Source organism: Pongo abelii, chromosome 4, assembly GCF_028885655.2.
Source record: "Pongo abelii isolate AG06213 chromosome 4, NHGRI_mPonAbe1-v2.0_pri, whole genome shotgun sequence".
Taxonomy (NCBI): Eukaryota; Metazoa; Chordata; class Mammalia; order Primates; family Hominidae; genus Pongo; species Pongo abelii.
The window spans coordinates 103,471,288-103,498,228 of record NC_071989.2 but is presented as its reverse complement, the minus strand read 5'-3'; the positions used below and the strand labels follow the sequence as shown (position 1 = coordinate 103,498,228).

The 26,941-nt window shown below is 37.3% G+C and overlaps 1 protein-coding gene across 1 annotated transcript; it reads left to right on the top strand.

The window, feature by feature from the left end:
* The first annotated feature begins 1,917 nt into the window (after positions 1–1,917).
* Positions 1,918–24,217, top strand: LOC134761503 (uncharacterized). The gene is made up of 5 exons (XM_063724585.1): positions 1,918–2,167; positions 9,458–9,584; positions 12,139–12,265; positions 15,259–15,376; positions 23,512–24,217. The coding sequence occupies exons 1-5, from the start codon at positions 1,918–1,920 to the stop codon at positions 23,622–23,624; spliced, it is 735 nt and encodes a 244-aa protein (XP_063580655.1). The 3' UTR covers positions 23,625–24,217.
* Positions 24,218–26,941: the final 2,724 nt, after the last annotated feature.

Sequence of the window (26,941 nt, the reverse complement as noted above, 5' to 3'; positions counted from 1 at the left end):
ACTGCTGATAAAGCATTCAAAGGACAAACAAAAATCTTAGTGGTGGTTATCCAAGAGGTACAGAATGAAGTGGCCCATTAATTTGGACAGACACAGAAGAACAGGCTTTTCGAAACCTGAAAAAGGCATTAACTGAAGCCTCTGCTTTAGCCCTCCCTAATATCTCAAAGCCGTTTCACCTGTTTGTCCATGAAAGCCAGGGAGTTGCTAAAGGGGTGCTTACTCAGACTTTAGGACCCTGGAGATGCCCAGTGGCCTATTTATCTAAGAGACTGGATCCTGTGGCCTCTGGATGGCCAAGTTGTCTACGAGCAGTAGTGGCTACAGCAAGCCTATTCCAAGAGGCTGATAAGTTAACTCTGGGCCAAAATTTAACCCTTACAACTCCTCATTCCATAGAGACTTTACTTCAAAGTGCTTCTGGCCAATGAATGTCAAATGCTCGCATCCTGCAGTATCAGTTTACTGTTAGATCAGCCTCGTTTGACTTTTTCTCCCATATGGTGTTTAAATCCAGCTACTCTCCATGACTGTCAGGAACTGTCAGAAACTACCGAAACTGGCCGACCCAGTCTTCAAGGTGTGCCCCTAGAGAAGGTGGACACCACTGTGTTCACAGACAGTAGCAGCTTTCTCAAGAAGGGAGTATGAAAGGCCGGTACAGTTGTTACCATGGAGACAGATGTGTTGTGGGCTCAGGCTTTACCAGCAAACACCTCAGCGCAAAAAGCTGAATTGATCGCCCTCACTCAGGCTCTCTGATGTGGTAAGGATAAACGTATTAACGTTTACACTGATGGCAGGTACGCCTTTGCTACTGTGCATGTACATGGAGCCATCTACCAGGAGCGTGGGTTACTCACCTCAGCAGGAAAGGCTATCAAAAACAAAGAAGAATCCCGTCTTCAAAGCCTAACAGATCAAGCAGCTCTCTGGTGCACAACCTGCGCCCAGGTAAATGCCAAGCAAGGTCCTAAACCCAGCCCAGGCCACTGTCTCCAAAACACTTGCCAGAAGAAAAGTGGGAAATTGAATTTACAGAAGTAAAACCACACTGGGCTGAGTACAAATACCTTCTAGTACTAGTAGACACCTTCTCCAGATGGACTGAAGCATTTGCTACCAAAAACGAAACTGCCAATGTGGTAATAAGTTCTTACTCAATGAAATCATCCCTCGATACGGGCTGCCTGCTGCCATAGGGTCTGATAATGGACCTGCCTTCACCTCGTCCATAGCTCGGTCAGTCAGTAAGACATTAAACATTCAGTGGAAGTTCCATTGTGCCCATCGACCCCAGAGCTCTGGGCAGGTAGAATGCATGAACTGCACCCTAAAAAACACTCTTACAAAATTAATTTTAAAAACCGGTGAAAGTTGGGTAAGTCTCCTTCCTTTAGCCCTACTTAGAGTAAGGTGCACCGCTTATCAGCCTGAGTTATCGCCTTTTGAAATTATGTATGGGCAGGCACCGCCTATCTTGCCTAAGCTAAGAGATGCCCATTTGGCAGAAATATCACAAGCTAATTTATTGTAGTACCTACAGTCTCTCCAACAGGTACAAGATATTATTCTGCCACTTGTTCGAGGAGCCCATCCCAATCCAATTCCTGAACAGATGGGGCCCTGCCATTCATTCCAGCCAGGAGACCTAGTGTTTATTAAAAAGTTCCAGAGAGAAGGACTCACTCCTGCTTGGAAGGGACCTAACACTGTCATCCTCACGATGCCAATGGCTCTGAAGGTGGATGGAATTCCTGCTTGGATTCATCACTCCCACATCAAAAAGGCCAACAGAGCCCAACTAGAAACATGGGTCCCCAAGCCTGGATCAGGCCCCTTAAAACTGCGTCTAAGTCGGGTGAAACTGTTAGATTAATTCTTTTTATTTACTTATCTTGTTTGTTTTCGCCTATTATGTCCTCTGTGCCTTCCTACTCCTTCCTCTTCACCTCTTTCACAACAGGACGTGTATTCGCCAACACTACTTGGAGGGCCGGTACTTCCAAGGAAGTCACCTTTGCAGTCGATTTATGTGCACTGTTCCCAGAACCAGCTCGCACCCATGAAGAACAACACAACTTACCGGTCATAGGAGCAGAAAGTGTTGACCTTGCAGCAGGATTTGGACACTCTGGGAGCCAAACTGGATGTGGAAGCTCCAAAGGTACAGAAAAAGAACTCCAAAATGTTGACTTTTACCTCTCTCCTGGGAATCACCCTGACACTAGCTGTCAAGATACTTATCAGTTTTTCTGCCCTGATTGGACATGTGTAACTTTAGCCACCTACTTTGGGGGATCAACCAGATCTTCATTCCATAACTCGTGCTTCTCTTCCTAAATTATGTACTAGAAAAAATTGTAATCCTCTTACTATAACTGTCCATGACCCTAATACAACTCAATAATATTATGGCATGTCATGGGAATTAAGATTTTATATCCCAGGATTTAATGTTGGGACTATGTTCACCATCCAAAAAAAAATCCTGGTCTCATGGAGCCCACCCAAGCCAATCGGACCTTTGACTGCTCTAGGTGACCCTATGTTCCAGAAACCCCCTGACAAAGTTGATTTAACTGTTCCTCCACCATCCTTAGTCATAAAAGATACACTCCAAAAGTTCGAGAAAATCTAGATAGGCACCAACAGGAATGAGAAAATAACATCCCCTGGTATCAAAACATGTTCAACTGGAACCCCTGGCTAACTACTTTAATCACTGGGTTAGCTGGACCTCTCCTCATCATACTATTAAGTTTAATTTTTGAGCCTTGTATATTAAATTGGTTTCTTAATTTTGTAAAACAATGCACAGCCTCTGTCAAACTTATGTATCTTAAGACTCAATATAACCCCCTTGTTATAACTGAGGAATCAACGATTTGATTCCCCAAAAACACAAGTGGGGAATGCAATGCCCAACCTGGTTTTTACTAAATCTGTTTTTAGACTCTCCCTTTTCCTTTAATCACCTAGCCTTTTTTCCACCTGAATTGACTCTCCCTTAGCTAAGAGAGCCAGACAGACTCCATCTTGGCTCTTTCACTGGCAGCCCCTTCCTCAAGGACTTAACTTGTGCAAGCTGACTCCCAGCACATCCAAGAATGCAATTAACTGATAAGATACTGTGGCAAGCTATATCTGCAGTTCCCAGGAATTCGTCCGATTGATAACGCCCAAAGCCCCGGGTCTATCACCTTGTAATAGTCTTAAAGCCCCTGCACCTGGAACTGTTTACTTTCCTGTAACCATTTATCCTTTTAACTTTTTGACTACTTTACTTCTATAAAATTGTTTTAACTAGACCCCCCCTTCCTAAACCAAGGTATAAAAGTTAATCAAGCCCCTTCTTCGGGGCCGAGAGAATTTTGAGCGTTAGCCATCTCTCAGTCTCCGGATAATAAAGGACTCTTAATTCGTCTCAAAGTGTGGCGTTTTTCTAACTCGCTCAGGTACAACAATTATTCTTGTTCTAAAGGTCCATGTCTGTTTGAACTAATCCATGTGTTAATCACTCTCTTTTCTCATCATTCTTTCTCACATTCATTCTTCCTCCAAGATTTCCTTGTTCCTAAAATTCCTCCTTTAGTAGTTCTTTCACAGCTAGGGCCTATTCATGGTAAATTCTTCTGATTTCTGTCTGAAAATAAGCTTTCATTTCACTTTTATTCTTGAATGATAATTTAGCTGACTAAAGAATTCTAAGATTCACTAATGTTAGTTTATGATTTGCATATTTTTACTAAAAAATGCTTTTCTATCAAAATACCCTCAGGGCCAAAAATAGTAGGGTCAAAATGGCAAAATCAAACTCTACATTGCCCTGTTATGTTATACAAGTAACTTGAGAAGACTTGTTTCTGATAGCAGGGATCTTATTGTCTCTTTAAGATTAAAGTCAAAATATTAAACAAATATTAATAAAGGTATACTTTGCATACAAAATTATATATATATGCAAATGTGGTATTTGTGTGCATATAAAACAATAAATATTATTGAAGGATTAGATAATGTATTCAGAGTTTCTGTTTAGATAAGACTGAGAAGGGGAGAAATTGTCCTCTTTTCTAGTTACTGAAGAAAAAAATTAGAATTTAAGAATTTACTTAAATGATGAAATGAATGAGAAGGGAGAGAAACAACTTAATTTACCTGTCTGATGTAAAGGAGATCTACCTTAGATTATCTACTGGTGTATTAGTCTGTTCTCACACACTATAAAGACATACCTGCGACTAGGTAATTTATAAAGAAAAGAGATTTAATTGGCTCACAATTCTGCAGGCTGCACAGGATTCTGCTTCTGCGGAGGCCTCAGGAAATTTCCAATCATGGCAGAAGGTGAAAAGGAAGCAGGCACGTCTCCACTCATTTGTGGCTGGAGCAGGAGGAAGGGAGGGAAGGGGGAGGTGCTACACACTTTTAACCAACCAGATCTCCTGAGAACTCACTATCACAAGATCAGCAAGGGGGAAATCCGCCCCCATGATCCAATCACCTCCCACCAGGCCCCTCCTCCAACACCGGGAATTACAATTCGACATGAGATTTGGGTGGGGACACAAATCCAAACCATATCAACTGGGCAGTTCCTCTAGGAAGTAAGTGAATTCTCTCCTTATTCAGGAAGACTTCATAGCCTAATGGACTCAAGTGGGCCATTAAAGGATCTGTTACGAATCAGTCTGAAAAAAGGTCTGAGAGATGGGTTTTTGTTTTTGCTGGGAGTGGGAGGAGGTCCATGGATATGTTTTAGGAATTATTGAGCCCCCAAACATTATAGGTAACATTTTGTCTTTTCTCCCTTTCTCCTCCCAGCATCCCTTACTTTCCTTACAGAAACAGAAAAGTAAGGAGACGGCTAAATCCTTTTGGAATATCAAAAAAGAAAATCTGGGAAGGTTTCTGAGTAATAAAAACCCATGGAAAAACACTAGAGATATAATTCTGTTGAGATAGATTTTGATCAACTCTTTTGTTGAGATGTTAGTTAATGTTTGTGTGTTTCTTGACAGTTATTAGCTGTAAAATAATCATTGAAAATGAAAAGGCTTCTCATATTGAAGTAAAAAACTGGGTAACTATTAGATTACAGTAAAATTTAATCTACTTTATAATCATTATAGAGTTGGGTTTAAAGTAAGCTTCCCACAAATACTCAATTCATTTTCTTTTTATAAAGTTATATTAGAGGAGTGTACTTCATACACATTATTACCAGCTGACCTTTATTGAATTTTTAAAGAAAAATTTTAATCACTTAGTTCTGTACATAAAACTGAAAAAGTTGAAAATCAGAGAACTTTTCGTTGTGATTAAACCATAAATATATTTTTAAATGGTCATTGACATGCCAGTAACATGGAATTATTGAACTGCATGAATGAAATACTTAATTATATATGCTATGGTTTAAATTATGGTGTCCCCTCCAAAATTCATGTTGAAACTTTATCCCTAGTGCAACCATATTAAGGGATGTGGCCTTTGGCAGGTGATTAAGTCATAAGTACTCCATCCTGGCTGGGCATGGTGACTCACACCTGTAATCCCAGCACTTTAGGAGGCTGAGGTGGGCGAATCATTGAGCCTAGGAGTTCGAGACCAGCTTGGGCAACATAGCAAAGCTCTATCTCTACAAAAAATACAAAAAATAAAAATAAATAAATAAATAAAATAGCCAGATGCGGTGGTGTGCACCTGTAGTCCCAGCTACTCGGGAAGCAAAGGTGGGAGGATCACTTGGGCCTGGGAGGTTGAGGCTGCAGTGAGCTGAGATCTTGCCATTGTACTCCAGCCTGGGTGACAGAGGGAGACTCTGTCTCAAAAAAACAAAAAAGTACTCTATCCTCATGTATGGGATTAATACCCCTATAAAAGGGCTCAAGTTTGAAGGGTACACTCTCTTGACCCTCTGTCCCGTCCACTATATGAGGATGCAGCATTCTTCCCTTCCAGAGGATGCAGCAATAAGGCACCATCTTGGAAAAGGAGACTGATCCTCACAAAATGTCAGTGCCCCAATCTTGGACTTCCTAGCCTCTAAAACGGTGAGAAATAAATTTCTGTTCTTTGTAAATTACCCAGTCTCAGGTACTATGTTATAGCAGCACAAATGGACTAAGGCAATATGTTTATTGATTTATTTTTAAGGCAATATATTTATAAGGAACATATTATGGGGCTGGTTTTAACTCTTTAATTGATAGTTTATTTAAAGGAGACCTATAATCATTTAAAGGAGACCTATATTTTATTTAAAACTATTTTTATAGATTGACATGTAACATTCTATACATGAGTCTAAATAAAATAATTTTAAAAGTTAAGTGGAAAAAATTACTACCTCCTATCAACTATTTCATATTAATCTGTTTTGATTCCACAGAAAGATTTGCCATCTCCTTAGACTAGCAGCTGCTACAGTCATGTGTCTGCCACGTGTCCTTAGACTGTCTAACACCCAGAGCTAATAGAATAGATTATTTAGGCACAAAAACAAACAGAGGGGTCAGACAGAGAGCTATTTTTCCAGTGAAAGAATTTGTACATTTTATAATACACAAACATGAAAAATATTGCATTCAGGGGTTGCAAATGAAAGAAAAATCTAGAGAAATGTAGAGAATAATGAAAACTATTTCCAAGGTCAAAACCATCAGATCTCTGCCAGACTCTTTTTTCACTTACATCAAAGTGAGACTTTGTCTCTGTGTGTGTGTGTGTGTGTGTGTGTGTATGTGTGTGTGTGTGTGTATGTGTGTGTATGCACTGTGAGGGAGACAATCTTCTATTTGTGTATCTGCATGCACATTTGTCAGTGTTTGTGTGTCTGTTGGGTCTTGAATGTAGAATACAGGAAGGGGATGATAGTGGTATAAAATGAAGAAGTCCATTTCTATTGGAGTCTATCTTCCATGTATAAGAAAAAAGAAATACATTTGTATTACCAAAAACTCTGAACAATATGTGAAATAATTGAGTGATTAATGTCTATAGGTTTTTAGTTTTTATGAAACTATTTTATTACAAAAGAAATACATGTTTACTATTCTGTTTCAAATAAATAAATCCAACCACCCATTGATAATCACTTGATATGTACATTTCCAGATATATTTATGAATATATGATATATATCCTTCCAGATATTTTTGAAAAATGAATTTTTTTTTTTACTTTTTTTTGAGATGGGCTCTCACTCTGGTTGCCCAGGCTGGAGTGCAGTGGTGCGATCTTGGCCCACTGCAGCCTCCACCTCCCAGGTTAAAGCAATTCTCCTGCCTCAGCCTCCCAAGTAGCTGGGACTACTGGCACGTGGCACCAGGCCCAGCTAATTTCTGTATTTTTAGTGGAGACGAGGTTTCACCATTTTGGCCAGGCTGGTCTCGAACTCATGACCTCAAGGGATCCACCTGCCTCAGCCTCCAAAAGTACTGGGATTAAAGGCATGAACTACCGTGCCTAGCCCTAAATAAACCATTTTTTAAACAATGTAGCATGGAGTCAATAAATACTTTTTTATTCTATCCCTAATACATAGCACAGCATAGAGTACATGGTAGACATTCAGAAAGTATCTGTTAAAGAAACAGACAAATACTTTGTGATCATCTGTATAAGTTCTTTGCCATTTTCCCTAATTTTGAATGTTTTTGTACTTATTTATGAATTCCATATGAAGTGAGGATTTTAGCCCTTTGCTAAATATGTTCCAAATACTGTTTTCCCCTGCTTATACTTAAACTTTCCTTTACCAAAAGAACAGAAAATAATACTCAAACATATAGTTAGACTTAGTCAAATGAAAAATACTTCAGATTTAATGCAAATGGTACTTTATAGGAAATTTTAAAGAAATAAGTGAAGTAAATGCAAACTATAGGAGTGAAGTGCTGAATGTTCCTCAGTAGAGTTTTTGCTCTATTTCTTTCTTATTTTTATTTTTTTGAAGCAGAGTCTTGCTCTATCACCCGGGCTGGAATGTAGTGGTGCAATCATTGCTCACTGCGCCTCAAACTCATGGGCTCAAGCAAACCTCCTTCCTAAACTTCCAAAGTAACTAGGACTATAGGTGTGTGCCACCATGCCCAGTTGATTTATAAAACTTTTTTTGTAGGGATGGGGTCTTGCTATGTTGCCCAGGCTTGTCTGGAACTTCTGGTCTCGAGTGGTGGTCCTGCCTTGGCCTCTGAAAGTGCTGGGATTACAGGTGTGAGCCACTGTGCCTGGCCTCTGACTATTTAAATAAAGATACAGGAATGACTTGTAGATGGTAATGTAGAATATATCTAAGAGCAGCAAATTTTTGAGTTAGACAAATTGGTTCTTATTTTATTTCTGCCCCTGGGCAGCTGAGTGATGGAGTAAAGTCACTTGATGCCTCTGAGCATCTGTAAATTGGGGACACTCAGGCCTCTCTCCCAGAGTTGTGCCTGGAAGTGCTCTGCAAATGGTCTCTATGTGAATTCTATCCCTTGATGGATATTTCCAAATTAGATACGTATTTTTAAATAGGAGGACAAACTACTTTTTGAGCCCCATATGTGCTGTGGTTCTCTGCCAAAAATTTGAAGATAACATGAAAAATGTGTGTGTGTGTGTTTTGGTTTTGCCATAATTTTTTTTTAACAGCTGGGTTTTAGGGTGTCATGTTCTGCTCCTCTTAGTGAGAAGGCTTTCTGTTTTGTGCCTCTGCTGACTCTGGTGACTGAAAGCGAGTCCTATGTGCTCTGAAGCTTCCCCTTGAGAGAATTTCGGTATCGTGAAATGGAAATACTGGTACAGTTTAAAACGGAAAAAGCTACTGAACAATTCTTTAAGGATTGAAATATACTCCATTAACTTTTGTTCAGTAAAACAATATCATCAAATTATGTAATCCACTATTGTTGTTACTGTTTTTTTCTAGAACATTACTGAATTAGAAATCTAGCTTTATGATTGCTGTGTATTGCCATCAATCTGTAAAACATATGAGGTCTGTCAAGCTCCCAAATGTAACTGTTGTACAAAGTCTACACCTCATGGAAACTTTCACAAAGTGGTGTTTTCTCAGCATGCAAATATTTGTTCTGACACTGATCTTACTTATAGGGATCTTCCAACATTTTGTCTAAGCACAAAAGCTTTCACTATTTTCATGAAATAAATTATAGACCTGTTGGGTGGATCTAGTTTATAAATAATTTTCTTGACAACTAGCTTAATATTATTTTCTTCCTAAACTGAGGATGCTTTCTCTTTGTCTAGCCAAGATCAGAATACTACAGATTTGGATTTAAGTGAGTGGGAATGAAGCTCAATACCAATATACTATATGCTACCAGTATAGATGTTTTAGTTAAAATATTATTAAAACAATATGATAAAAATATTTTTATTACAAAAAAATGGTAGATTTTTTGTTAGAGCAACTATTGATTAGTTTATTCTCCCCTTATCAAAGGTTTACAAAGCCCTCTTGGAGAAGCAGGTTCCTGTGGGAACCTGGTTAAATCTCCCAAGCTAGCAGAGTGTTTTTACTACAGTAAGACAGTGGTTAATTCTGTCCCACTGGACACTGGCCTGATAAGGTAAGAGACTGACCCTGCCTCCAAAGAATTATTGCAGTTGCCACAATTTTCTGTTTTATATCAAGAGGTTAAGTGACCTAGGAATTAGAATTCTAGAATTGTAGAATTTCAGAGTTATAAGGGACTTTAGAAATCATAACTCACATTTTACAGATAAAGTACTGTAAAATAGTGTAAAATACATACGTGTTACTTGTTAATTAACTGTTTTAAAAATCTTTGTGGCCTTTGCTATAATGTTTGAACATTAGGGAGTATCAGTAAACTACAAAAATTGTTTTTTCAAATTCTTGTGGTGTGGATTCTTCACCTCATCTAAGTAACTGGAGTGATAAAAAGGAAAATATTTTAAGAATTAAAGATGAAAATTATATGAATCCATATATATGATAACATGGCTTAGAACTACACTTATACCACACACTAGTACATGTAAAACTGGTGAAATCTGAATCAAGTCAGTGGTTTATAGCAATGTCAAGTTCCTGGTTTTGATATTGTACTATAGTTATATAAGTTGTAGTTATTGGGGCCAGGCACAGTGGCTCATGCCTGTAATCCCAGCACTTTGGGAGGCCAAGGTGGGCAGATCACTGAGGCCAGGAGTTTGAGACCAGCCTGGCCAACATGGCAAAATCTCGCCTCTAAAAAAATTTTTTTGGCCAGGCGCGGTGCTCAAGTCTGTAATCCCAGCACTTTGGGAGGCTGAGGCGGGCACATCACAAGGTCAGGAGATTGAGACCAGCCTGAACAACGTGGTGAAACCCCGTCTCTATGAAAAATATAAAAATTAGCCAGCCATGGTGGCGCACGCCTGTAATCCCAGCTACTCTGGAGGCTGAGGCAGGAGAATCACTTGAACTGGGAGGCAGAGGTTGTAGTGAGTCAAGATTGCACCACTGCACTCCAGCCTGGGTGATGGAGTGAGACTCCATCTAAACAAAAACAAAAATTTTTTTTAAATGTAGTTATTGGGGGAAACTGCATGAAGGGCAAATGGGCATCCACTACTATCTAAAATAAAAATTTAAAAATATAGATAGCTACTATGAAATTGCTTTATTGACATGATTAAATATTATAAACTATAGGTGGTTAGAATTTAATATAAAAATAATTACAACACGAGACACTGCTTTAGTTTCCACCCCTTTGATCATTCCTCATGACTCCCTAACTGTTAATATTTTCATAAGTTTTTTCTTCTTGATGCTCTTCATAGAAAACTGATTAATATCCATGGTTTCGGGGGCTAGTTCTATGTTGAAGTCCCCAGATCTTTCTGTCTGGCCCAGATGTCCCATTCAAACTCCAACTCTTTACTAGATTGCTCTTGCTAGATCTTTGCATGGTGTCTGACACTAAAGTAGGCTTTCAAGAAATATTAGATGAATGAATGAATGAATGAATAACTTTTCAAGTAACTATAAGATATTTGTACTTGAAACTCTCAGAGTCTTCTAAATTCAAAATATAGCAAAACAAAACCAGTATTTCTTCCCACTACGCTCACCCACTAAACTTGCTCACTCGCAATTTCCATATTTCTCCCATTTCTACTATTTTCCAATCCAACCAAGCCTTTAAAATGTAAGCTGCCTTGGACTCTTCCTTCACTTTTATTTACCATATATGTCTAAGCAGTTATCTCTTATGTCCATTTTCCTCTCAAATATCCTTTATATTTGTCCCTTCTATTTTATTTCTATGGCTACTGTGTTAACATTTTTTGTTGTTGTTGCTAAATATTTCTCAATTTTCTCCCTGCTCTTAGTCTTGATTCCTCTTCAGTCTATTTTGTGCACTAGTTCCTGGTAAATGTTTCCCATTGGCTAGGTCACCGCACTAGAGCATGATCATAATCCTTGATGCTACCTATGGAGTGCTCACTGTATACCAGGCACTGTGATACTTACCGTACATATATTAGCTCATTTACTCTTTATGATAGCCCTGTGAAGTAGGCATAATTTATCCCCATTTTATAGATGAGAAAACCGAGGGTCCAAGAGATTTACAAATGTGCCACATTGTTTAAGTAGCAGAGCCAGGATATGAACTCAGGTTAGCCTGGTTACATTCAGTATGAAACACCATTCCCCTAAATATAAATACATTTGTTCCTTCATTAAAATATACCCAGCAGACCCTCAACCTGGCAAAAATAGAAGCTCAGTGAATCGCAGGCATTGAAAGCACTTTATTAAATGAGGTGAACTGAGCAGGGTGCATGCTGAAAGCTCCCACTGACCTTCAAGCCTGCGCCTTCTGTTTGTTCCAGCTCACAGTGCTCCACTCCCACCCCTTTCAAATCTCAGGGAGATTTTATAGTTATGTTGTTGCATTCAGGTAGTAAATGAATAGTCTTTTTTTTAGTAATTGAGTTGAGTTTGCTGTAATTAATAAATAAATAATGATAATTTTGTTGTTGCTCTCAGGTAATAAGTAGTAGTCTTTTTATTTTTGTAATTGAGTCCAGTTCGATGTAATAAACCAAATGTTAATCTCATTTCATTCAAAACTTCTTCCCATTCCCCGTTGAGTTTTGCTCCAGGCTTGGAAGTCTACAGTGGAAGAGTGAGGGAACTTTGGTCAGCTGCTTTTCCTCTCCTCAGCTCCCCTTCTCCCTCATCAGTTTCTGCTTTTGGCCTCTTCAAAGCTGCAAGAGGGAAAGAGAAAAGGTAAGATAGGAAAAGCTCTTACTTAACTGCATGGTTATGACTGACATTGGTGCCCTTAGGAGTGGCAAATAACCTGAGGTTATTTGTCTCTTGGAAGCCTTCTGGGAAACTTCTACTGCATTTCTGGCCAGATAATAATCTAGTCCCTGAGCATCTAGGAGTCTGCCTGACACTGCCCCTTCAGATGGAGCCTGCTGTGAGAATTTCAGACTGGCTCCCTTCACAGATGATTGCATCAAGTCCACAGCTTGCTGTGAACTTAGCCTTCCCTCTCTTTACTCTAGACCATAACATGCTCATTTCATTCCAGCCCTACTGTCTGCTTATTTTCCTCTCCCATGTTTCCTCCTCTCTGCCAATTTCAATGTAATTCCCATCTGATCGCAGTGCACACCTTTTTCCATGAAGCAATGCCTTATTTATTCCTTCCCACAGTGATTTTCCCAAATGAAAGTCCCAAGCACTCTAGTATGTACCAAAAGAAAATAGAAGAAATCAGTTTTACTTAAGAAGCTTGAGTACATATATTAAATATTGACCCCAGGGTACACATCATTTTTAACATTCCATGTAATTAAATATGAAGTAGTAAGCATAGGCACTTCTGCTGCTTACTGAAACACATGATTGCCTCAAGGAAATGTACTTGTGTAATTGTTTGAGCTGTGAGCTACTTTTTTTTTTTTTTCGTGGAATGTCATTTTCATGGAATGTCATTTTCACTTGAAAGAATGACTGACAAAAACACCCAACTATGCTTATAGGGAGCTGGGTATTTGGCAGGTATTTTCTCGAATGTAAAAGAAGCGAGTCTGTCATTTCAAGGAAAACAATTGACAGTGTTTATTGCCAGGGATAAATGTGAGCTTTAAAGCAAAAATTAGAACTTGGGAAAACTTGCATCCACAATGATGAGCTTGACAATTTGTGGTGGTTGTGTAGCTGTGGCTACACACTCTTCAGTACAGCGCCCTACAAGAGGCGGAGGTTACCTTCCCTCCCCTTGATTGTGGAGTTGATTGTCTCTAGTGATGAGCTATCATACTGAGATTAATTATAAAATGACTATGGCTCCCATCTTGAGCGGACTATCTTGTTCTCTCTCTGTCTTTCTCTCTGTGTGTGTCTCTCCTTGCCACCCCTGTTTCTTTTGAACTGCTCACCATGGGACAATCCGCCAGGTTGTGAGGTGGCCCTGAGAGAGGGAAGCCAGCTGAGGACACACTGAAGCAGTCTATGGAGAGGCCACATGGTAAGGAACTGAGGGTTCCCAGCAACCATGGGAGTGAACTTGGGAGTAGATCTTCTGAAGCAGCCAAAAGGCACACGAGTGAGCTTGGAATTGGACCATCTCTCAGTTGAGTCCTAAGAAGACCGTAGCCCAGCCAACAGCTTGACTGCAAGCTCTTGAATGATTTCAAGCCAGAACCACCTAGCTAAGCCACTCTTAAATTCCTTACTCAAAGAAACTGTGAGATAACAAAAGTTTATTGTTTTAAGTTGCTGAGTTGGGGTAATTTGCTATGCAAAGATATTGAGAGAACCAATATTATTCAAATAATCAATGCATGATGTTATAAAATTATGCATTAGTAAATGAGCCATTCAAAGTGGAGGATAGATTTATAAATTTTAATGTAACAGAGCATAAAAAGTCCATTGATATGGTATTTAGATTGCACCTAATCTTTAAGAAATTACCTTTTCGTTTTGTTTTGTTTCATTTGGAGACAGGGTCTTGCTCTGTCCCCTGGCTTGGAGTGCAGTGGTGCAATCCTAGCTCTTAGTTCACTGCAACTTTGGACTCCTAGAGTCAGTGCTGCTCCCATCTCAGCCACCTGCACACCAGATTAATTCTTTTAATTTGTTGTAAAGACTGGGTCTTGCTATGTTGCTCAGGGTGGTCTCAAACTCCTGACCCCAAGCAGTCCTCTTGCCTCGATCTCCCAAAGTGCTGGGATTAGAGGCATGAGCCACCGTGCCGAGGCATCATTTGTTGAGTGCTGCTGTAGGATCAAAGAGTAATGCCCACTGTTATCTGGAAAAACTGTTACAATACTCCTTTCTTTTACAATTACATATCAGTGTGAAGCAGGATTTTCCTTATGTATTTCACCCAAAACAATGTACTGCAACAGCTTAAATTCAGAAGCAGATATAGGAAACAAATGTTTTCTATGGTACTAGACATTGAAGAGATTTGCAAAAATGCAAACAGTACCACTCGGCTTACTACATTTTTTATTTTAGAAAATAGTTATTTTTCATAGAAAATGTTATTATTTTGTTAGTTTTAAATGAATTGTATTAGTTTTATTTTACTATGTAAAAATTACCACAAGATTTAGCAGCTTAAAACAGTTGATATTTATTATCTTATTGTTTCTGTGGGTCAGGAGTCCAGGTGCAGCTTAGTTGGGTATCTCTGGCTCAGGGTCTCTCACAAAGCTATAATTAAATGTCAGTGGGGTGACAGTCATCTTAAGGCTTGACTGTGTGAGGATCTGTTTTTAAGCTCACTGTATGGCAATTGACAGGACCCAGGTCTTCATTGCTGTTGGCCAGAGACATTGGTTCCTTGCCACATGGATCTTTCCATAGGACAACTCTCAACATGGTAGCTGGTTTTCCTTAGATAGAGATGGGGATTCAGAGAGGGAAAGAGCGAGCAAGACAGAAGCCACAGCCTTTTTGTAACCTAATATCTGAAGTAACATTCCATCATTTCTGCTGTATTCAAGGGAATTAATAAGTCCAGCCCACACTCAAGGGAAGTGGATTACACCAGGGCATGAAGACCAGGAGGCAGGGATCATTGGGCTATCTAAGAAGCTGCATATCATATGATTTAACAAATATTTCATACATTTCTCAGGGTTTGTTTCTAATGAGATAATTATAAATAGATATAACTCACATAAACAGAAGCTATTAGGGAGTTCTCAACAATATATAAGAGTGTAAATGTGTTTGTTTGTTTGTTTTTGAGTCAGGGTCTCACTCTATTGCCCAGGCTGGAGTGCAGCGGCGCGATCTCGGCTCACTGCAACCTCCACCTCTTGGGTCCAAGCGATTCTCCTGCCTCAACCTCCCAAGTAGCTGGGAGTGCAGGTGGGTGCCACCACGCCCAGCTAACTTTTGTATTTGTAGTAGAGATAGGGGTTCACCATGTTGGCCAGGCTGGTCTCAAACTCCTGACCTCAAGTGCTCTGCCCGCCTCAGCCTCCCAAAGTGCTGGGATTACAGGCGTGAGCCACTGAGCCTGGCCAAACGTGTTTTTAAGACTAAAAAGTTTGAGAACTACTGCTCTAGAAATATAAATATTGACTTGACATGGTAAAGCTGCAGGACATTATTCAGGAGTTGATAATATGTGCCTTACTTTTATTATTTTTCATGACCATAAACTCTTACCTACAAAATAGTATTTATAATAGCACTATGAGATACAGAAATTCATATTGAAATATAGTAGCCTTTGTCACATGCATGTATGCAGTAGATGTGGTATAAACACTTCATACTGTATGTACTGTATATTTTTTCACATCTGAAAACACATCACTTAAATTTTTTTAAATGATGCCTATTCCATATATTAAATACTTAGATTAGTAGCTTTCAATAATTAGTGATTTTATTATATTATTATTTTGTTGGATTGGTGTGTCATGTAGCTTCCTCTGGTGCCATCTCTGGGCTAAATCTAGAGTTGTCTTGGACAAATAAGAATTATCCTGCCCTCCCTGGTAGAAAGGGGAAGGCAGAGAGCTGTTCTTGTGTCTGTTTCTTTTTAATTGACTTCAGTTCGAAATAATTCTTATGTCAAAGTGGCATATTTTGAAGTGACATATTCTTCAATCCTTCACATGTAAGAATTATTTTTGTACAAAGTAATTGAGAAATCTCTAAGATGATTGGTTCGTATTGGCTGAAAATACATTTAGTTTCATGGAAAATTTAGATAAATTCACACATAGTGAATTATGTCATGTCCGGGCTCCCTCCTGAAGAGGTATCATCATCAACTTGCTGCCAGTGTTGGGTTTAAAAGAAAGGGTGGGATGCTTCCTTTAGCATTTTTATTTTTAGCACTGTTGAGTGAACATGATACTTTTCTTTTTTATAGTTATGTAGATTTACATAAAATGGCCAGTTTTCTTTTTCATTATGTTTCAACATTGTTGGTTTGACCAAAGAAATTTGCTTAAGTAGCTAGGTAATTAAGTAATATACTCTATGACCATAGCTGAAGGGATTAAAATACAAAATCTATACTTTAAGTCATGCTCTGCAGAGGTTACCATCTAAGTAGATAAATCTAAGACTTCTAACTAAAGATCGTAACAATATATGGAGCTTATATATACTTACATATATATACTTAAAATGTATGTAATACTTATTTATTTGCCTTTTTTTTTTTTTGAGACAAGGTCTTGCTGTCTTTCCCAGACTGGAGTGTAGTGGTGTGAGCATGGGTCACTGCAGCCTGGACCTCCTGGGCTCAAGTGTTCCTCCCAGCTCAGCCTCCAGAGTAGCTAGGACTACAGGTGTGTGACACTACACCAGGCTACTTTTTTATGTTTTGAAGAGATGGGGTCTCGCTGTGTTACCCAGGCTGGTCTCAGAATCCTGGGCTCAAGCAATCCTCCTGCCTTGGCCTCCCAAAGTTCTGGAATTTACAGGTGTGAGCCACCTGGTCTGGACTTTGCTTTTCTTGAAATGCTTCAATTATAGTTTGCCTATTTCCAACATGGAAGATTCTATCAGGAGATACTCAAATGGATAGTGATGACTACAGATTGTTAAGATCCAAAAAAGAGAAAGATGTCAATTTAAAATATATTTATAACACAAAATTTTCTAAGGCTAAAATAAGACCTATTTTTTAATCAGGGGAATATTTAATATTATATATAGTTAACTTTTTCAAATGTTACAGAATGCAGGTATCAAACATTCATCTCAAAATGTGAGCAAGTTACTAATGAAAGAAATGGTTTTTCAAGGTTTTCTTTATAGTTTTACAACATATGTTCTAACATATTGTTTAGTTTTAAATGTTTTTGAACTTCATATAAATAAAATCTTGAGTTTTTTTCTGTACCTTGCTTTTTTCTCATTCAAAATTATTACATCCCTGAAATTTATTCATTATGTTGCATGTAGTTATAATTCATTCATTTTTATTGCTGTACAGCAGCTATTATGGATATATTATGCTTTATTTATGAATTCTACAGTTGATGAATATTTGGGTTGCTTACAATTTCTTAATATTTCAATTGTAGCAGTGAACATTCTCATATCTAGGTCTCCTGGTGCTGGTGGGGATATTTCTAGGTTTGGAAGCAGTGATCACAGCTGTGGGTATCTTCAGTTGTTCTTGATGATACTAATTGTTTTTTAAAGTAAGCATGCCAGTTTACATTCTTGCTACCAGTGCATGAGCATTCCTGAGCTCTACATTGTTGCTAGCCCTTGATATAATACAAAAACAATGAAGAAGATGAAGAATGCAAGGAAAACTTGATGAAAATACAATTTGTGGAAGACTTTAACATTTCTTTTTCAGTAATATATTTAACAGGCAAAAATTAGTGGGCTATAAAAGAATTGAATAATACAATCAATAAATTCAATGTATCGTATTCTTGCATTATTTGACTAGAGTAATATGTCTCCTTCGTATGATTTAGAACATTTGTGAAAAAATTGGTATGTAGTTGGCTACAAAGAAAACCTTAAAATCAGAAAAAGCGGAGATTTTATAGACCATATTCTCTGATCTAAAAGCCAATCAAGTAGAAAGAAATAATAATATAATATTAAACCTTAATTACTGGGAAGTTATAAAATGTAATTAAGATGTCCTTGGAGCAAAAAGAAACCAAAGGAAGCATTGAAAAGAACTCTTCTTTCAAAAATAAATGGGATATAGTGAAAGGCATATTTAGAGTACTTTCATTATTAAAGAAGAAAAACTAAAAGTAAGGGAACTTTGTACTTAACCTTAAATTCTTCCTGAGCATAGATTAAAGAAAAAGGAAAAAATATACAAGATTAGAAATAATATAGATCCAGAAGACTAAAAATTAAATGCAGTTCTGTGGCAACATATTTGAAATTTTTGCATGAGTATTTCTTAGTAAGACATAAATCACCAAAACCGATCCCCAAATAAGAAAATTTTAATGTACAAATTACCACATGTAAAAATTTGAAAGTTGGTGATACTAGCTTCTAAAAAGATATCAGGACCAAATATTTCTACAGCTGAGTTTTAACTAGCTTTTTAAAAAAATATGTAAATTATGCCTCTGTTTTTAAGAAAGAAAAAGAAATTTGAAATATTCTGATGTTATTATTTCAGGCACCACTGAAAGATGCAAACCTTTTCAATTCATATTCACAAAAATGTAATACCAATCTGTTAAGTACAAAAGAAAGCCATAGACCAATCTCACTTATGAATACAGTGGCAAAAATTATAAATGAAATCTAGCAAGATGTCAAAGGAATACACTGTAATCAAATACAAATTCTTTTTTCCAAAAATGTAAAAATAGTTTAAATATCAGGAAAGCCAATACATACTTTGCTATGTCAACAAATTGAGGGGCAAAAGTGATCATATTCATAGATTATGAAATGGAAGTTGATAAAATTCGATGATCATTCCCAGCAGAAACAAACAAAACCAAAATCGGCATAGAAGGAAACTAAATATGATAAAGATTATTTAGAATAATGTTTGGTGTTGGCTTTAGTAAACAGTATAATATTGAAGCCATTTTAATTGAAAACAGGAACAACATAGGTGATCCTGCTGTAATAATTATTCAGAATTGTTTTAAAAGTTCTAGCAAACACAATAAAATAGGATAATAAAATAATTGGCATTAACATGGAAAAAGAAGAGATAAAAATATCTTTTTTAACCCCTTGAAGATACTGAATTTGTAGAAAATCTGAGAAATTAGCAGAAAAACTGAGATTAGCATAGGGGAAAAAACACTACTACAAAGAATGAAAGAGTGAGAATCTTGCCTTAACAGAAAGTAAAACATACTATTAAGCCACGGTAGTCAAATCAGTATTTTAATGACATAGAAAGAGACAAATAGATCAGTGAGACAGCATAGAAATCCCAGAAATAGTTCCCAACATATATGTGTGTATGTGTTTATATATAAACATATATGACAAAAGTGGTATTTTGTATCAATGAGAAAACAATAGTTTATTTAATCTGTGGTACTAAAACAATTGGATATTCAGATGGATGAAAGTAACAGCCTATTAAAAATAAAGTGTTAATGGAAGGAAATGTTGAAATAATAAATGAATTTTTTTTTTTTTTTTGAGACGGAGTCTTGCTCTGTCACCCAGGCTGGAGTGCAGTGGCACGATCTCGGCTCACTGCAAGCTCCGCCTCCCAGGTTCACGTCATTCTCCTGCCTCAGCCTCCCAAGTAGCTGGTATTACAGGCGCCTGCCACCAGGCCCAGCTATTTTTTTGTATTTTTAGTAGAGATGGGGTTTCACCAATAAATGAATTTTTAAAGAAAAGAAACAGAAGGAAATTAGAGAGACCACATGTATAACTGAGGGCCTAGAAAAAAAACTTCTTAAAAGGAAAATCGGAAGCTTTAAAAAGAAAAGACAGTTTTATTTGACTATATATAGATTAAAAAATAAACCAGAAATATTGTTTGTCTTTTAAAAATGTGTTTTTTAAAAGGTAATTTGCTTTTAATCTATAAAAGTATTGGCTTCACTATAGTTTGAGAAGCTCTTATTTAGGCTGTTCATCTATCTCCTATATTTCTGGGAAACTGGAAGATAAATCTAAAAGTTAGATCATGCTGGAACATTTTTGACTGGAATATATCATAGATGGTACATACTTCATATTGCATTACATTAGGAAACCTATAATATCTGTTTGTCCCATATTAGTGATGTCAATATTGACCACTAGATTAGCATGATGATGGCCTGATTCTTCCATTGCAAAGCCCAAATCATCACAACTAAGACCAGTAGGAACCAGCTCAGGCGGTCCTGAGTTTCCTTTTAAAAGGACTCCATTAATCTTCAAAATTATTCTAACTTTTTGGCATAAGATCTCCCTGGCTCACCTTGTGCTTATCCTGCCCCAGACTTGGTATCACATATTTCTTTAGAAGTCCTGGTTCATTGTACTAACAAATGGTATTAAAGCCCAGAATTTAGATACCAGGGTGCTCTTTTCTGCTGGGTTGGCCATGATTCTAGCCATTTCAGCCTGTACATGTAGGAAAAATATTTTCTTAAAAATCATGAGTTTACAATGATATTTCCAATTCTGTTTAACATTACAGCGTTTTACATTGTTCTTTGATCTTCTTTTTTTTAACTTTTATTTTAGCGGTTCATGTGTAGGTTTGTTATATAGGTAAACCCTTGTCATGGGGGTTTGGTGTACAGATTATTTCATTACCCAGGTATTAAGCATAGTACCCAATATTTTTTCTCATCCTCTCCCTCCTTCCAACTTTCACCCTCAAGAAAACCCCAGTCTCTGTTGTTCCCCTCTTTGTGTCTATGTATTCTCGTTGTTTAGTACCAACTTATAAGTGAGAACATGTAAAATTTGGTTTACTGTTCCTGCATTATTTTGCTTAGGACAATGGCCTTCAGCTCTATCCATGCTGCTGCAAAAAAACATTATCTCATTCTTTTTTTATGGCTGCATAGTATTCCATGGTGGTTATATACCACGTTTTCTGTATCTGGTACCTCATTGTGTTTTTGATTTGCATTTCTCTAATTATCAGTGATGTTGAACATACTTTCATATGCTTGTTGGTGGCTGCAAGTATGTCTTCTAATTGGGTCTTCTCTTACACTGAAATTTTTGATTCCTAACATTATTAACCCAATAATGTGTTTGTCCTGCACTATAAGAAACATAATTTCAAATAACAAAACCAATATTAATACTAACAAGAAAATGACTGAATGAGACTTAACATGTCTTTTTGGTTTATTGTCCTTGGAATGTCTTGTACTGTGTTTTAAATTCACTCCAAATAAATCCTTTCTAGGTGTTATTATATAACCAATTTGATATACAGCTTTAAAAAAATTTTAGGGATTGCTTTTTAAAAATAAGTATTTTGAAATTGTTTACATGTATATTCTTTTGATCTCTACTGCATTACATATCTACATTTACCTTACTCATGTATTTATCAATATTACCCCCATAAACCTGCTACACATTTATTTTCTAGTCTCAGAGATGTACAATAATAGACTGTCTGCAATTAATTATATACAATAATGGACTGTTTCCAATTAATATAGTCAGTATTATTTACCAGAAAACAGCAGAAAGGGAAATGTTCTTATTGTGTCTGTTTTCTGGTCATATGGAGCTCATATCGTGTTGTTGGGATGTGTCACATGAGCCAGTATTCACCATAACGGATTACAGTTTTTAAAATGTAGTGCTTTGTGGGAGAAAAAGTTTTCTTTCTGTAATGTCTGATAAAACATGTGTGTCTATGTGTATTTATATGTGTGTCTTATGTGTCTTAGGTGCTTGCATTTACATATATGTTAGTTGACTCCATAATGAATTTTTTAATGATAAAATTTTTCAACTTGGCTGAGATGTAACTAACAGATTTTATTGTATTCATTCAGGAAGGTTTTTAAAATTATTATTTTTATATATTTAGGGAGTACAAGTGCAGTTTTGTTATATGGATATGTTGTGAAGTGGTGAAGGTTAAGCTATGAGTGCAATCATTACCCAAATATTGTATATTGTACCCATTACGTAATTTCTCATCCCTCACCCCCTTCTACCTTCTCACCTTTCTGAGTCTCCAGTGTCTATTATTCCACTCTCTATGTCCATGTTTATGCATTATTTAGCTCCCACTTATAAGTGAGAACATGCAGTAATTGACTTTCTGCTTCTGAGTTATTTCACTTAATATAATGGCCTCCAGTTCCATCTATGTTGTGTAAAATGCATGATTTCTGGCCAGGTGTGGTCATACCTGTAATCCAAGCACATTAGGAGACCAAGGTGGGAGGACTGCTTGAGGTCAGGAGTTCAACACCAGCCTGGGCAACATAGCCAGACTCCAGCTCTATAAAAATTTTAGAAAATTAGCCAGGCATGATGGCACATGCCTGTAGTTAGCTACTTAGGAGACTGAGGTGGGAAGATCATTTGAAACCAGGAGTTTGGGGCTGCAGTGAGTTTTGATCACACCACTGCACCAGCTTGGGTGACAGAGAGAGATACTGTCTCACGAAAAAGAGACAAGATTTCATTCTTTTTTTATGGCTGAATAGTATTCTATGGTATATACACACCATATTTTCTTTATTCAATTACACATTCATGCACACTTAGGATGATGTCTTTGCTATTGTAAAAAGTGCTGCAATGAATGTAAGAATGCAGGTATCTTTCTGATATAATAATTTCTTTTTTTTTAGGTGGACACATGCTAGCGTGATTGCCAGATCGAGTAGTAGTTCTATTTTTAGTTCTTTGCAAAATCTCCATACTGTTGTCCATAGAAGTTGTACTAATTTACATTACCACCAACCATATATAAGTGTTCCATTTTCTCTGCATTCTCGCCAACATCTGGAAAGATTTATTGAGTGCCTATCATATAAAAGCACTGTCTCAGTATTGGGAATACACCCTTGAACAAAACAAAGACCCAGAACTCAGGGAACTTATATTCTGATAGGGGAAACAGACAACAAATAAATCTGGCCATTTTTGCTTCCTACCATCTAACCAACTCTCAGCAACTCCCAAACATGGATAACAATGCTAATGTTGCTGATTCTCTCTTCTATATAGCCTATTACTTTACTATAACTATTTGAAGACATCCATTAGTCTTTCCCATTGCCTGCTCCTTTTTAATGGTACCCAACTGGAATTGTAAAATATGGTAATTAAAGAATTTTTAAGAAGAAACAAAATGTTATCAATATATCTGTTTTGAAACATATTTATGAGCTATATAGCAGGTATTTATTTTTGCTATTAAAATTATTATTTGCCTTACAGAAGAATTTTATCTAGGGCTATTTTTAAAGAATATGCTCCCCTAATACATTTTAAATGATTCAGTTTACAAATTTCCTATTTACCCACAAAAGTCTTCAAATTTTTATTAGAATGAGAAGGTCTATACATTTTCTCTTGTGACCCAGGATTTTCCAAGCTTGGCCAACCTATGATTGAAAGTGGGATCACAAGAATAATGATAACCTGGATTTCATTGGCTTTGCCCCATCTGCAAAACTTCAACTCTACAAAGGCCTGAATCTGCTGTCTCCTAAGTATTTTTGGGAATTCTCACAGGGTGTCTAATTATCAGGAACAAATCTGGTAAGCAGCCTGGCAAGTGGCATCTGCTTGGCCCTTTTAATTATTTCTATGAGTACCATCATGTTTCCTTTGGGATCTGCTTCGGTTTTGGTTATTTTCTGGACACAATAGGTACCACTACTGATGTAGCAACACTTTCAAAGAGCCAGAGATCTTTGGCAAAGTCCGAGAGAATGCCTCTTTTCCCTTTTTTGTTTTGCTGTCTGTGAAAGGAATACCCTAGTTGTATAGCTAACTTGTGTCCACTGCCTTAGAAAGTTTAGGAAGACTACTTAAGGCTTACCTTCTCATCCCATCTACTCCTAATCCCTGTGGAATGTGAGATCAAAGATAGCTCTGAGGGACATACCCCAGGCTGTGCTCAGAATCACAGCTCTCCTCTGATTATTAAGGCATTGCTACCAGATTGGATTTGTCAGAGTGGGATGCCTTACTGAATCCGAGTTACCCCCCAAGAGGGTCCTGCAGTCTCATGCATGTAGGATTTCATCAGGTTGCCCCATCAGTTCTCCAACATCAGGACCTGTTTGAGTCTTCAATAGTAGATGTTGAGACTTCTTCTGCACACTCAATTGATTTATGTAAAACTTTTCACTAGTCTGTAAGCAAGATGATACACAATCATACTTTCAATTCATGTCATAAACTTGGTATTTAATTAATTAGACATAAGTGAACAATCCTACGGAAATAATATTTCCTAGTTTGTTTTTTTTTAACTTGGAGGTTTTGGGGGCTTTTTTACTACTAGATTCCTTTCTAAGTCTCATTTGTGTACATATAATTTTGGATGGTTATAAACTATATTGTTTTACATAATTTTTGTAAATTAGTTTTACCTACATAGTTAAATATAGAATCCACATTTTACAAACGTAATGAACAGAAACTTTTCCATAGTCTTGAGGTAGCAACCATTTAATGAATGTTGGGTATTTGAATTATTTCCATTCTATACTATTCAGAATAGCCCTGCATATATCATATAATGACACAACTATCATTATAAAAACTATTATTGACCAGGCACGGTGGCTCACATCTGTAATACCAGCACTTTGGGAGGCTGAAGTGGGCGGATCACCTGAGATCAGGTGTTCAAGAACAGCCTGGCCAGCATGGTTACCTGCCTCTACTAAAAATACAAAAATTAGCCGGGTGTGGTCTCGGGTGCCTGTAGTCCCAGCTACTCAGGAGGCTGAGGCAGGAGAATCGCTTGAACCCGGGAGGCAGAGGTTGCAGTGAGCCGAGATCGCGCCACTGCATTTCATCTTGGGTGACAGAGTGAGACTCCATCTCAAAAGAAACAAACGAAAAAACTATCATTGAGGATTGACAATTGATATTGGTAATACCAATGTATTTGTATTGATACTTTTAGATTGCGTTCAAAACATTCCTAACTCATAGGATTGTTAAGTGAATTAAAAAAGATAAATGATGTTAACTTAGTCCCTAGCACAGATACTAGTACTTAGTTGGACTTTAATCTATATCAGTTCTCTTCCTCCAGATAATAAGTTTTAAAATTACTTTGACGTTTTTAAACATTTGCCACTCATTTAGATGTGCGTAGTCACAAAGCATGCTGTGAGCTGGAGGACATAGTACTGGGACCAATAGAATTGATCTGTTTATCGGGTTGACATCCAAAGGGGGTTACTTCGAGTCCAAATCCTTGATCTAAGGCCAACAACAATTCTTAAAGAAGTCTCACATGGCAGACAGGTTTTGAGGATTGGTAGGTAATACATGAAGTGAGGAGTATGACTTCATCTCTGTTGAATTTGAAGTAGGTTTGAGGGAAGGATCCAATTAGGAAGGTTGTCAGGGTTCCAGCCAGTTTGGTGCAAATCACAATGCTGAAACCCAGCTAAATTGGGCAAGCCCAGCGTTGACTTTTACCCAAGTTTTGCAAAATTTCCAAAACCAAAAGGTCAGTGCATATTTAATGAAACCTGCCACTTATTGGGTATTTAATGTTCATCAAGTATTGTTTCCTTTTTAAAAGGTAAGAGGCTTATAGAACTTATGTAATTTGCCCATGGCAAAGCCTGGTAAGTGATAGAATTGAAACTCAAACCCAGGTCTGACTGACCCCCAGATTTCTATATTTCTATCACTAAGTTTATACTGTCTATATGTGAATTATGTAAAATGTTCATTTTCCTCAAAGCTGTGTGCAAAACAAAAGTTCTGTTCTTCTGTGTTAAAGCCTTTTAAGGACAGATAAATCTGTAGAGCTGTTATAAAAATTATTTGGAGATATTTTTAATTGTTTCCTAGTTTATTTTATAATTATGGGGTACTCTATTATAAACTCTAAAGAATAACATAATGAAGAATTAACAAGAAAAAAACAGACATTGTTATTTATTTTGTCTAAGTTTATTATCTGAAATAACATAAGATGGATAAGGTTATTGGCATAAGAAGATAATTAAACACAAACTAAAATATTATAAGATCATAATGTAAGTGCTGCAGGGTGAGATTTTCTTATTCCATCACCGTCTGTCATTTTTCACCACTCTTCTTCTGGGGAGAGGGCTCTTAAGTAAGAAAAGACAAAAAGGATGTTGTTAGCAAACACAAAGAGTTGGTTATGCTTTAAGTGTGGTAAACATTAGTCTGAGAAATGCTTTTCCTCTAGATTTGTTAATTTTATAGGATGCCTAGGAGGCAGAGGACTGATGAAAAGAGAAGAAAATTGGGTAAAACCAGTTGGGTAATGACATTGGAATCAGTGGATAAAAAGAACTAGGGGATGGTGGAAGGGAGGAGAATGGAGAACAGGGAAGAAGACCAGAAAGAGAAGGATCTGCCAGGTGTTCCTCTGCAGTGGACGCTGATGACCAACTATCTTGCTAGGACAGATAAAGTATTTCATTATCTCATAGACTCCCAGCGTGTGTATTCATCATTGTCTAGTATGATTTACTTTGTACTGATGGATTGCACTTTCCAAATGTTAAGGGCATAGTTATCTTAAGCATGAGAGTCATGAGAGGCAAGCAGGTTCTATTTTGGTTAGGAGAGGTGAATGTGGTATGGCAGAGGGTGTTCTAAGGCAGACTGTGGACTAAGAACACCTTGAGAGCTAGGGATTTTCAGGCTTCCCATGCTAGAGGAATCCTGGGATGAAGATTTCTCTTTCCCAAACTGTTCCCATGAAGAAACTTTCAGCAGCCGTGGCTTTATGCTTGCTGAAGAAAGTGGTCTAGCTGCAATTAAATATGAGGGCTTCAAATT